Genomic DNA, 12,191 nt, shown 5'->3' with positions numbered 1-12,191 from the left:
CAGAGCCTGATGTGGGGCTCAAACCCACAAACTATGAGATCATGACCTGAGCCGAAGCCGGGCACTTAACTGACTGAGCCACCCAGGTGCCCCTAAAAATTTTTTTAAGTAAAAATGGTCAGATTGCATAGGGGTAAAGTTATGGCTCTTTAAAGGATATCTTTAGGGAATTATAATCCAGAAATTGGGGCAAGAGATGAATAAGGTGGGCTATGGAATCATGCAGCCCAAATTTGGATCTCACTCCTCTGTACTTGGACACAAACCTTTTTGTCACAGGTAGATTTCCCAGGTGACCTATTTTAAGGGTTTTGTTCTGTAATCAGCATTCTCAGCACAGACTTGAGCTCAGTTGCTGATCCAGGCAGATTGGACTAGACTCCGAGGAGGTGACCACCCAGTAGCATGCAGGTACCCCGCTCCCCAGAGAAGAGCAGTGATCTGTCTTCTCTCTGGTCTCCTGAGAGCACTGGTGAGGCTCACCCTGTAAATTTAGGGGGTTTTGGAGAGAGCACTGATGCAGCTCTTCTGGACCTGTCTTGCAGAAGCGGAAAATGGAAGAGAGTGATGAAGAAGCCGTGCAAGCCAAAGTCCTGCGGCCCCTGCGGAGCTGCGACGAGCCCCTCACGCCCCCGCCTCACTCACCCACTTCCATGCTACAGCTCATCCATGACCCGGTGTCCCCTCGGGGTATGGTGACTCGGTCCTCCCCTGGGGCTGGCCCCAGCGACCACCACAGTGCCAGCCGCGATGAGCGCTTCAAACGGCGGCAGTTGCTGCGGCTACAGGCCACAGAGCGCACCATGGTACGGGAAAAGGAGAACAATCCCAGCGGCAAAAAGGAGCTGTCTGAAGTTGAGAAAGCCAAGATCCGGGGATCGTACCTCACTGTCACGCTACAGAGGCCCACCAAAGAGCTCCACGGGACATCCATTGTGCCCAAGCTGCAGGCCATCACGGCCTCCTCTGCCAACCTTCGCCATTCCCCCCGTGTGCTAGTACAGCACTGCCCAGCCCGAACCCCCCAGCGTGGGGATGAGGAGGGGCTGGGGGGAGAGGAGGAGGAAGAGGAGGAGGAGGAGGAGGAAGATGACAGTGCAGAGGAGGGGGGTGCAGCCAGGCTGAATGGCCGGGGCAGTTGGGCTCAGGATGGAGACGAAAGCTGGATGCAGCGGGAGGTCTGGATGTCTGTCTTCCGCTACCTCAGCCGCAGAGAACTTTGTGAATGTATGCGAGTGTGCAAGACGTGGTATAAATGGTGAGCAGGGATACAGGGCTCAGGAATAGGGGTATGGGAGCAGGTGGCAGGTTTTCCATAAGAGAACTGCATGCATCTTGGCGTCTGGAGGCTTGCTGGGTCCTAAAGGATTAAACCAACGCCGTTTATTCCCTAGACCGTGGGTCCTGTTACAGATGTGGCCAGTTGTGCCTAGAGGTGTCCTCCGGGAAATGTGGCCCTTTCCTTCCTCTCCCTGCTCCAAGCTTTCCCATCTCTCTGTATTGAACATATGAAACTGATCCGGGGGCCGGATTTGTAGTTTGTGCTAAAACTTGAGTCCACAGTTTTCCCCTCAAGTAAGCTGCACTCCTCACACGTCTGTTGAGAGCCTGTGATGATGTGCTCGTCAACGTTATTGGTGACCTGACCCAGAGGACTGCTTTTAAGCCCCTGCTTCAACTACCTCTCCATCTAATGAAAGAGGTGGACATAGTTTTCAAAAAATTTGGACATTGCCAGAGTTTTCCAGGTTTTTGTTCTTACCCCAATAAGACCTACCATTTCTTCTCAAAAGGGTGATGCTCAGACCACTGGCATACCTGGGACCATGTTAGGCAGATTCTCGGGATTTCTGTCAGCACTGCAGAAGCTTTGGGGGTGGGGCCAAGCAAACTGTTCTTAACACGTTTTCCGGGGGCTTCTGATAACACGGCTTTATCATAAGCAGCTTGTTTCTGCCAGAGAAGTTTTATGTGCCACTGGGGCAATATTTTCAGTAATTCTCCTAATATTCTCTCTTTGTAGGGCTAGAGAGCCTGCCTGGCTCTATCCCTCAGTTTCCAGGACGAGCAACCTAAGACTCCCATTATGTGCTGTCTCCCCTTTCCCTGCCCACCAGACTCTGAGCCGGGCTGCGGGGCAGGGCTATGAAATACTAAACAGAAGCCTGCACGTTGCAGTGCTCTTTGCGGCCTGTAGACTGCAGTGGAAACGCAGGCCTTTCGCTCTCAGTTCTGGTCTGGAGTGGACCAGAAAATACAAAGATAGCACAGAGGCAGAAACGCAAGACGGGAAGACTTTCTAGGCCTGATCATAAAGAGCCTCTTTCGGCCCAGTACAGTAATGGGCTCTTTCTAGAGCTTCAGGGAGGACTGACTGTAGATGTGCCAAGGAGCGCCTGCGTCTCCGGCCGCTGGGCGTGACTGACAAGGGAGAGGATGGAGGCGGGCCTAAGCCTTCGGGAAGTCGACTTTTTAAATAATTGCTTATATACACTTGGGTGGGAGCCATACCATTTAATGAGAGGTTATAGTATATTATTTTTTGCCGTGTGTTCCTAACAGCTATGCTGTGTTCTCGGCCCTTCCAGAGTAAATTGGTGAACCAGTCAGCTTGTCCACTACTTACTGTAGGGCTGCCATAGAGGACAGGCCTTTTTGTCTGAGGCAGAAAAAAAAAAGAACCTGAGGAGGGTGACCCTCCAGGTGCTCTGCTTTGCCCAGAAGCCTGCAGTACCCTTCGATGGGAGCTCCTCTGATAAAGGGGATCGGGTTATTGACGGCTAGTTCTCTGTCCTCTCACAGGTGCTGCGACAAGAGACTTTGGACAAAAATTGACTTGAGTAGATGTAAGGCTATTGTACCCCAGGCTCTCAGTGGCATCATCAAGAGGCAGCCAGTGAGCCTGGACCTCAGTTGGACCAACATCTCCAAAAAACAACTGACGTGGCTCGTCAATAGACTGCCAGGTGAGCGGGCAGGGAGAGCTGAGTTGCAGGCAGTGCTTCTTGAAACTGCTTTCAGGCAATTAGGGCAACAGGCCCGTTCCATTGTTGCCTTTCTGCTTAGCAAGAGATTCACCCAGGGCCGCCTTAACTGCCAGTCCTCAAGGCACCACTCCAGACTAGCTGGACTAGCCAGTCATTGCACTGGACAGAGAGAAGCCACTGTGCCGAGGGGCTCTTCAGCACAGCCACTGAAGAGATTTGAGTAAGATGTCGCCATGATCAGCCCCCTAGAATGCTTTGTCAGCATTTTGAGGTCTCAGAAAGACAGTACGTCCTTTGCACTACATCGCTCCTGTAGGAACTATGTAATTGTTCAGATAGCTGTTTAGTGTAATTTACCTCCAAAGCTAGATAATGTCATATAGGAAACCATAGGAACCTTCGAACTGGACTTCTAGACTGAGAATCCATTTTACCGTGGTCAGATCAGCTCATCATTGAGGCTTTAGATGTGCTGATAGGGTGTGTGGTTGCATGTCTGTTTCTTCCCATTGCAGGACTGAAAGACCTCCTCCTAGCAGGCTGTTCCTGGTCTGCAGTCTCTGCCCTCAGCACCTCCAGCTGCCCCCTTCTCAGGACCCTTGATCTTCGGTGGGCAGTGGGAATCAAGGACCCTCAAATTCGGGACTTGCTGACTCCACCGGCTGACAAACCAGGTATGCTCTGGGCCTGACTTCTCTGTGGTCATCTTAGGGTAGCTTTGTCTTTTGACAGACTTGGTCCTCAAAAGCTAAGAAAGTGTTAGAAATGATGCTGTGGATGAGTGCAAATTGAGGCCAGAGTGATGGACTGTGTATAAGTACAGGTTAGCTATTTATAGCCAGTTACCTGCCTGCAGATAAAGGAGAGAATCCCTCTCGGGGGGGATTGGAGTTTGGGGCCCAGAGAGTATAATCCTGAGGAAGGCCAGGAAGGCTTCATGGTTGAGGTGGAACATTAAAAGCTGTTTGCATTATGGTCTAAAAAAGTGTGGGAGTGTGGAAAGGGGTGGAGCATTTCACACATACCCCTTTGCAGTATAAGTGAGGCATAATCTAGCAGCTGGGAAGAAAGAAAATGTGTCTGGTTTCCTAGAAACGGCCCCCACACACTGCTCACTCCCTCCAGGCAGGGCTGGGTGTGGGCAGTTGGTTTAACCGCTGCAAGAAGGCCTGGCGAGGAAGGAGCGGACGCCACCCGCAGCTTTGGAGCTGGACTAGAGTTCAGAGTTTTTTGACAAGGCTCTTTTCTGTGCAGGTCAGGACAATCGCAGCAAGCTCCGGAACATGACTGACTTCCGGCTGGCAGGCCTTGACATCACGGACGCCACGCTTCGCCTCATCATTCGCCACATGCCCCTCCTTTCTCGACTTGACCTCAGTCACTGCAGCCACCTGACAGATCAGTCCTCCAACCTGCTCACTGCTGTCGGGTCTTCCACTCGCTACTCCCTCACAGAGCTCAACATGGCAGGTATGCTGCTGTTCTGTGTCACGCCCCGCGCCTCCCGGGGCTGTGGACTGAACTGTATGAACTCATTTCCTCACACCTGAGCAAGGACTCCGATTTGTCTCTCTCTCTCTCTTTTAACTGGTGGGGGCTGGAGGCCCCACGTAGTTGTCAGGTGCCTAGGGGCGTGGCCACCGCCAGCCACCGCTAGGTCAGCTTGGCAGCACAGGGAGAGAGGCACCAGGGGACACTTCTTGTCTCTGAGCCAGGTAGTTAGTTATGAGACACAGAGGGCTTTGGCTTAGCATTTTAAAGCAAAGAGCTGGGGAACAGAGTGGCAGAGGCAGGCTCCTGCAGCAGTATGTACTCAGCATTGTCCTCGTTGTCACTGTCCCCACAGGTTGCAATAAATTGACAGACCAGACCCTGATCTACCTACGGCGCATCGCCAATGTCACCTTGATTGACCTTCGAGGATGTAAGCAGATCACTCGAAAAGCCTGCGAGCACTTCATCTCAGACTTGTCCATCAACAGTCTCTACTGCCTGTCTGACGAGAAGCTGATACAGAAGATCAGCTAAAACACACGCAGCCCAGACTGAACAGGAAACCGATCTTCCCCTGACTCCCCAGCCAGGAGAGCCTCTGTCCCCGACCCTGCACGGGCTCCGAGGCCAGCGTCACACTCCCTCTCTGCTCTCCTGTCCCTGGAGCCCTTCCCCTACAGGCTGGGCAGAGAGGGTAGCAGACACCAGGCTCACCTGCCTGCTCCTCTCCCTCCCAAGGAGAAAGGAGCAGCAGATTGATCCGAATCCGAGGGAAAAGCACAGGCTGTGTGCTGTCAAGGTGCCTGCTCACTTGCTCGCCTGCCCGCCCGCCTGCTCCCTCACTGGCCAGGAGGCCGGGCTCTCAGTTTGGGGTGTCTGTGCAACCGTCATCTGTGCTGGGCCATGGGGCCCTTCTCCCCATCCGTGGTCCCCAGCCGTGCCTGGTTCTGAGCAAATTTCCAGGGAAGAAAGTGGCCCTATCTTCATGGCCAGGTTCTCCTTGTGGTGTCCAGTGCGTGTCTCTCCTCTACCACACTCTCCCCGCGTATGCAGGAGGGGCCAGCAGCCCCAGGAAGGCTAGACCCGTGCCCATCATACTGGTGCTGTTGAGGTGTCTACAACCTCTCATCCGTGTCCACGCTCTCCCCCTCCCTATAGCTTGATCCTGCCCAATGCTCGTGGTAGTTCACGTAATGAGGTTACCCCACCCCCGACTTGCCCGCTCGTCTCTATGAGGCCCTTGTTGCACTTATTGGGGTTGAAGCTCTTCAGAGGAGCCAGAACTGTGTACCCCAGGGACACCCCCGTTTTGTTGCTTCCTAGGCAGATTCTGAGACAGGCACCATCTCCTTGTTCCCCTCCCTCATTAGCCTCCCACTGCCCTTTCCATATGTTCCTCCTTCCTGCCTGGACAGGACTTTCCCAGGATGCGTGTCCTCAGAGGGAGCAGCCGATGTCCCCCAGCCAGGGAGAGCAGAGAGCTGGCCTCCGGCCTCTGCCTCCCAGCAGGCTCTGGGCCTCCTGCAGGTGTGGCCCCCAGAGCCCAGGCCTGCGTTTAGCCCCAGTGGCTCACTGATCTGGCACCTTGTGTGGGGGGGGGGGTCCTGCTTTGAAGCCAGTCACCTGCCCTCTGCCTGCAGCCGTGGAAGGGGGTGTGCATGTGCCTCTCTGTGTGTGTGGCCGAGTGTGTTACACGTGTGTGTGGAGGGAGGGAGGGAGGGGAGCATGGTGTCTCCCACTCCACCGCCCTGTGTTGAGCCCCATCAGCTGCCCCCTTTTACTTTGCATTGAACGGCCTGTCCAAAGATCCTCTCTCTAGGGCAGCAGAGAGCTTTTTGCACTTTAAAAAAAAAAAAGGAAAGAAAGGTCGGAATTTCTTTTGGGTCAATATTTAAGTGTGTGAGGAGGTGCTCAGTAGCAGCAGCCTGTGGCGCAAGAGCCTGTAAAGGACAGACGCGGATTTGCACTCTGCTCCCCATCCGTGAGGACAGCGATAGCACAACCTTGCCCCGCCTTCTCGTCCTCCAGCCCCTCCCTTCCTGGCCCCTTTCCGGCAGCCCGGTCTTAGGCTCTCCTCCCCCCACCAAGCCCTAGGAGGGGAGGAAACCCTACAGGGGAGGGGACAGAGCCCAGGCACCAGGGGTCTGAAGTGTGAGCCACCTTGAGGAGAGACGCCAACTGCACACTCGCCACTTCCAAAGCAATAGAGGCAGAGGGGCCCCCCTCTTTGCCACCTAGCCCAGCTTTGACCCTGGCATTGACTGGCCTCCTAAGAGAAAACTGGGTCCTGGTAAGGGGCGGCATTGTGTCTGTTTCTTCCAATCTGCTGATTCTCTTGGCTGCTCCTTAAAAGCAGCAGTCATGACCCGCGCCCCTCTGCCCCTCCCGTTGGCCTCCAGGCCCCAGGAGCCTGGGGCTGAAACTTTGAGGAAATGCCAGTGACTTATTCCAGAGTGCCTCAGTTAGGGGAACTTCTCTGTAAAGAACCCTGGGTATTGAGCAAAAACCTTATTAATATTATTGTTAATGACCTAGAATTGGAAGCTTCCTGCCTTGTTTTGGTTGCTCCTGTGGAAAGTACTGAGAAGATTGTTTTGTTTTGTTGTCTTTTTATAAAAGGGGAGGTGGAGAGACCCCTTCAGAGCAGGGATTGTGCCGGGAGAGTGCCTCTGACTTTGGGACATTTCATCCACAGATATTTCCAAGCTGATGGTTTGGGTTTGGGGGGGGGGGGGCTGGTTTTTATTTTTGTTGGTTTTTGGTTTGGAAAAACAAGCATTTTTACCGTGCACGCAAATTGGTCAGCAGGAAGGGGAGCCCAGGAGTGGCAGCAAATGGACCTATGCCCTTGCTGGGTTTCCTCTATCGCTAGGACTGTAAGGGGGGCAACGGTTTTTAGAGGCGAGGGTTGGTCCGTGTGGAGGAAAGAAATGTCTGGGGACAGAGGACCCCGGGAGTCCCATCGCATTTCCCGCAATCTGCTCTGAGATGTGGTCCTGCCAGGAGAGCCTGCCCTCCTCAGACCGCAGGGCCAGACACCCCGCCTCCGTCTTTCCGAGCACCGGGGCGAAAAACCACAAAGGAAAGGAAGAAAATTTATATATATATAATATAAAATCACTTGGTGATTAAAAAAATAACTGCTCCATAAATAAAACTCCTAAAGTCACTATGTTTAAAGGGTTTGGTTGTGTTTTTTTGTTTTTCGGAGAAATATTGTAAATATATATTTTTTGTTGCTGATTTAGAGTCAATCTCCAATGTTGTGCTAAAAAATTTAAATTAAATGTAAGCATTAAGGGGGCAAGCCCTGCCATCTCATTTGACACACGGGGTTATTTGGGGCCAGGGAAGGAGGGAGCCTCGTTGGACTTTTGTTTCCTAAACGTTCTCCACTATTGGTTTTAGAAAGAGCAAGGGCCTCTTTCCTCTGACACATGGGAATGGGAGATATTTGTGTAATAAAAATTTTTTAAAGACAAAAAAAAGCAATAGACTGCAATGGGAAATACTTTGATTTGGGTTTTGGGGGTTGGATTTTTTGGTTTTTTGGTTTTTGGGGTGTTTGGGTTTTTTTTTGTTTTTTTTTTTTTAATAAAAAGGCTTTAAAGACTAAAAAACAGAACCTTTTCTGCCTTGCTCTGTGCGTGTGTGAAAGAGAAGGTCATGCAGGCTCTGGTGCTGAAGGCCAAGGGCTCCCTGCTTCCTCCGAGCAGAAGTCGCAGAACTGCTATGCACCTGTATTACTTGCCTTTTTTTTTTTTTAATGTCAAAAGGCATTACTTCTAGAAACACCATGATATTTTACTTCATCAAGGTGAACCTTCTGAGGGATGTGAAGACGTGTGATTATCCATTCCCTTCCCATGGCACTCGTTCTGAGAAAACCTGGGGATTTCTAATCTTGCCATCCCTGGAGATTCAAGGCCAACTTCCATCCACTAAAGCTGAGAACAGGCCCTTTGACAGTGCCTGCTCAAGGTCGTGGAGCAAGGTCTGGACCGGACAGGCCCCAGCCGGCCTTTGTCCCACTGCGTCCTGCTGCTGCTCATCACTTGGCTTGCTGAGTGGGCCTTTAGCCAGCCGGCTGCCTCCTCGCCCCTCCCAGCTCCCCTCGTCCAGCTCCCACCTGGGAGGTCCTGAGTAGGCTTCCACCACTCCAAGGGAGCAGGGAATCTGCCCATCCTACTCCCAAGCTGACTGTTAAGGACCATCTACAATTCTTCGAGGTCTAGAAAAGGACAGGGGCTTGGACAAGGAGCGGATTTCGTGCTGGCTTCCTGAGGACGGATACGGATGTGGCCACGTTTGGATGTTGCCAGGGAAGGAACATTGTCAGTTCTGTGTCTTCTCAGAAATCCATCTGCCTCTCGCTCACCTTATCTGTCACCCTACTCAAAGCCACTGTTGTCTGGAATCTTGACCGCAGCAAGAGCGCTGAGTGTGCCTCCCAGCCTCCAGTCCAACCCCTGTCCTCCATGTTGGCAGCCAGAACGTTTTTCTTAAAAAACAGATTTGACCACTTTGATTAAAACACACTTAGTGTGTTTCTCAGGATAAAGGCCTCAAGTTTCTCACTCACCGTTTGCCCCTCCTCCTCTCCGCCTATACCTAACTCTTTTCAGTCCCACCCTCCCTGGGCCTCTGCTGGTATGACTGCCTCAGTTTATCTGCTTACTTCCTCCGGGAGGCCATGGCCCCTCCTGTTCAACACTGGGTCATAGGCCCCTACGGGACCCTACTAGCTTTTAGGATGCTGAGCTCACCTCCCCAGCTAGCCCGTAAGCTCCACCAGGACAGAAAGGAGTCGGTGCTGCTCACATCATCCCCAGTGGCTGGTGCAGAGCTTGGCACCTAATAGGTGATGTTCCCAGTAGCTCAGCTCTCCAGAGGCCCATCCCTCCCCAGGGCAGTCCATCTGTTGCCACGCTCTCAAAATTCACTTTTTCCATTACCGCATACGCCTTTACCTTCTTTCATGTGCTAATGCTACTTACTAGCCTCCTTGGGGGGTGGGGGCGGTGGCTCTGTCCAATGTAGCCTGACCCTCCCTCAGGTGCACACAAAACTCTTCTGTCATCCTCCAGGGTCGTATCTAAACTTCGTAAATTCATCCCGCTACTGCCATGGTTGGCACACAGTAGGTGCTTCTAAGAGGCCCTGAACTTTGTGGACCTAGCTAGACATGTGTTTAAAATGTGCTACCCCCAGGGCGCCTGCGTGGTTCAGTCGGTTAAGCTTCCAACTCTTGGTCAAGATCCCATGGTTGGAGTGCCCACATCAGGCTCTGTGCTGACAGCGCGGGACGTGCTTAGGATTCTATCTCACCCTCTCTATCCCTCCCTGGTCATTCTCTCTCTCAAAAGAACAAACATTTTAAAAAAAAAAAAAAAAGATGTGCTACCCTCACTACAACTATGAAAATCTTCCTTCAAATACCTCTTCCTCCAGAACCCCTTCACATTTCCCTTCCAGCCAAAGGATTAACCCGGACATTCTGCATCTTTTGTAGGCAACAGGAGGGTAGTAAAAACAGCTGGCACCTAATGGGCCTTCCTGTGTGTTGGCCACTGCTCTAAGCACTTACATGTAGTCACTCCTATAATCCTCACAGCAACCGTACCATTATTATCGTCATTTTATTTTTTAATTGATTTATTTTGAGAGAGGGCATGCGTGTGTGCATGTGTGCACACTCACGAGGAGGGGTGGGAGGGGCAGAGAGAGAGGGGGGGGAGAGAATCCCAGGCCGGCTCGGCAGTGTCAGTGCAGAGCCAGATGTGGGGCTCAGTCTCATGAACCTCGAGATCATGATCTGAGCTGAAACCAAGAGTCTGACGCTTCAACACTTGAGCCACCCAGGCGCCCCATCATTTTAAGGGTGAGGAACTGAGTTATGGATATTGACCAACCTGGCTGAAGTGTCTTGGCTAATAAAGCCAACCTTAAGACTAGTCCCAGAATGGGTCCTATCCACCTGGCTCCTAGCCTCAGTGTACCCATGATGACATTTCATTCTCACACCCCAGCCCAGGGGGCAGGTGTCCTCATTCTACACATGACAAAGCCAAAACTCAGAGAGGTGAAGTGAGGGCTCTGGGGCCAGCAGCAGAGCTGGGATGTACGGGAACACTGCGCCAAGGACCTCCTGCCCAAGCCCCATGAGCACCCACCCCTCCCCCACAGCTCCTCGAATGCCCTGGGGGTGGGACTTAGCTCCCTCAAGACCCCCACTCATCTGTTCCAGGAGTGATGGGATGAGGGCTTTACTTAGCATAATGAAAAGTGAGTGTAGAGGAGGGGAGGCAGACCTGACCTCATGGGTAAGTGACCCACACTGTTACAGGGCCCTGCGCTCAGGACCCCCACACTCAGTTTAATGCTCTGCCATTGGCATCTTGAAATTCTTTTTATAATGTTTCTTTCTGAGAGAGAGAGAGCACAGGCTGGACACAGAATCCGAAGCAGGCTCTGGCTCTGAGCTGTCAGCACAGAGCACGACATGGGGCTCGAACCCATGAGCTGTGAGACCGTGACCTGAGCCGAAGATGGGTGCTTAGCCAACTGAGCCGCCCAGGTGCCCCTCTTTTTTTTTTTTAATCTTGAAATCTTACTAATTTTTAAATAAGGGACCCCGCATTTCATGTGCCGCGTATGTACATGTATGTAGCTAATCAGGGGGCGGGGAAGGAGGACCGATCCTAGCTCTCCCCCACCCCCAGCCCCAGGCCAGTTCTGTGCTGAGTGCCACATGGGAGCCAACAGAGCAAGCCTGACACTTGCTGGCCGGAGAGACCCGACCTACCTCCACCTTTCCAGGTGTCCAGGCCCGGAAGGAAAGCTCCATGCTGACACCCTTGTGGGCAGGAAAGAGTGAGAGCAGGCACTGAGATCGCGAGCGTCGGGTTTGCCCTCAGCCTAGCGCTGTGACCCAGTTCTGCCTCTCCCGCATGTCCATTCCAGAGAGTTACAGGGGACAGGAAGGTCCAGCTGCTGTCCCCCCTGAGTGTGTCATGAGTGCTGGGATGGCCAAACAGAAGGAACAGAAGCAGAGACACAGGGAAAATACCCCCAAATGGTCCAGAAAAGGAAAGGCAGAGAAAGAGGCAAAGGGGAGGAAAAAAAAAAAAGAGAGAGAAAAGGCCACAGAAGATGCCTAAAGGGAGATACAAGTGAGGCCCAAATACTCCACATGCGACAGCGGCCACTTAGCAAGCCGTTTCCCCCGGCCCACCACTGCACACACACCATCTCCGTTAATCCTCAAAGCAACCCCGTGAGGTCAGGCTGGGAGGGCAAGGCTCAGAGAGTTTCAGTAACTTGCCCGGGGCACCCAGCCAGGGCACTAGGAGGTGACACTAACATTAGACCCCAGGTCTTTTCCACACACATCCTCCCTCTCCCGGACACTCCATGTACCGCTGGCCACAGGGTGGAGATGACGGGGGACGACGAGGCCCCGCTTCGGACACTGAGAAGCGGGCCAGAGGCGTCAAGGAACAAACGCGCTCTGGGAAAAGGCAGCGGGCTCCCGCGCCAGGGAGGGTAGAGGCCCTAGTGCGCACGCGCGCTGGAGAAGGCCCGGTGCGCGGCGGCGCGGAGGCCAGGGGGCGGGGCCACGGGCCGGGGCGGAGCTACAGGCGGAGGCCAAATCCCGGCTGAGACTCTGAGGCGGAAAGGGAGGCTGGGCAGGGCCGGGCGAGACCGTTT

At 53.1% G+C, this 12,191-nt stretch overlaps 1 protein-coding gene across 1 annotated transcript in view; it reads left to right on the top strand.

Annotated features, from left to right (window-relative positions):
• The window catches only part of KDM2A (lysine demethylase 2A), a 108,139-nt gene extending 100,478 nt beyond the window's left edge, over positions 1 to 7,661 (top strand). The window contains exons 16-20 of the mRNA XM_029915306.1: positions 546 to 1,258; positions 2,803 to 2,966; positions 3,503 to 3,661; positions 4,242 to 4,457; positions 4,834 to 7,661. Of these exons, the coding sequence (XP_029771166.1) occupies positions 546 to 1,258; positions 2,803 to 2,966; positions 3,503 to 3,661; positions 4,242 to 4,457; positions 4,834 to 5,015 (1,434 nt within the window). The 3' untranslated portion in view covers positions 5,016 to 7,661. The remainder of the gene's footprint in view (positions 1 to 545; positions 1,259 to 2,802; positions 2,967 to 3,502; positions 3,662 to 4,241; positions 4,458 to 4,833) is intronic.
• The last annotated feature ends 4,530 nt before the right edge of the window (positions 7,662 to 12,191 follow it).

The sequence above is a fragment of the Suricata suricatta genome, chromosome 11, assembly GCF_006229205.1.
Source record: "Suricata suricatta isolate VVHF042 chromosome 11, meerkat_22Aug2017_6uvM2_HiC, whole genome shotgun sequence".
In the NCBI taxonomy this organism is placed as follows: Eukaryota; Metazoa; Chordata; class Mammalia; order Carnivora; family Herpestidae; genus Suricata; species Suricata suricatta.
Note: the sequence above shows the minus strand (reverse complement) of the source record. Positions and strands in the feature narration are given on the sequence as shown.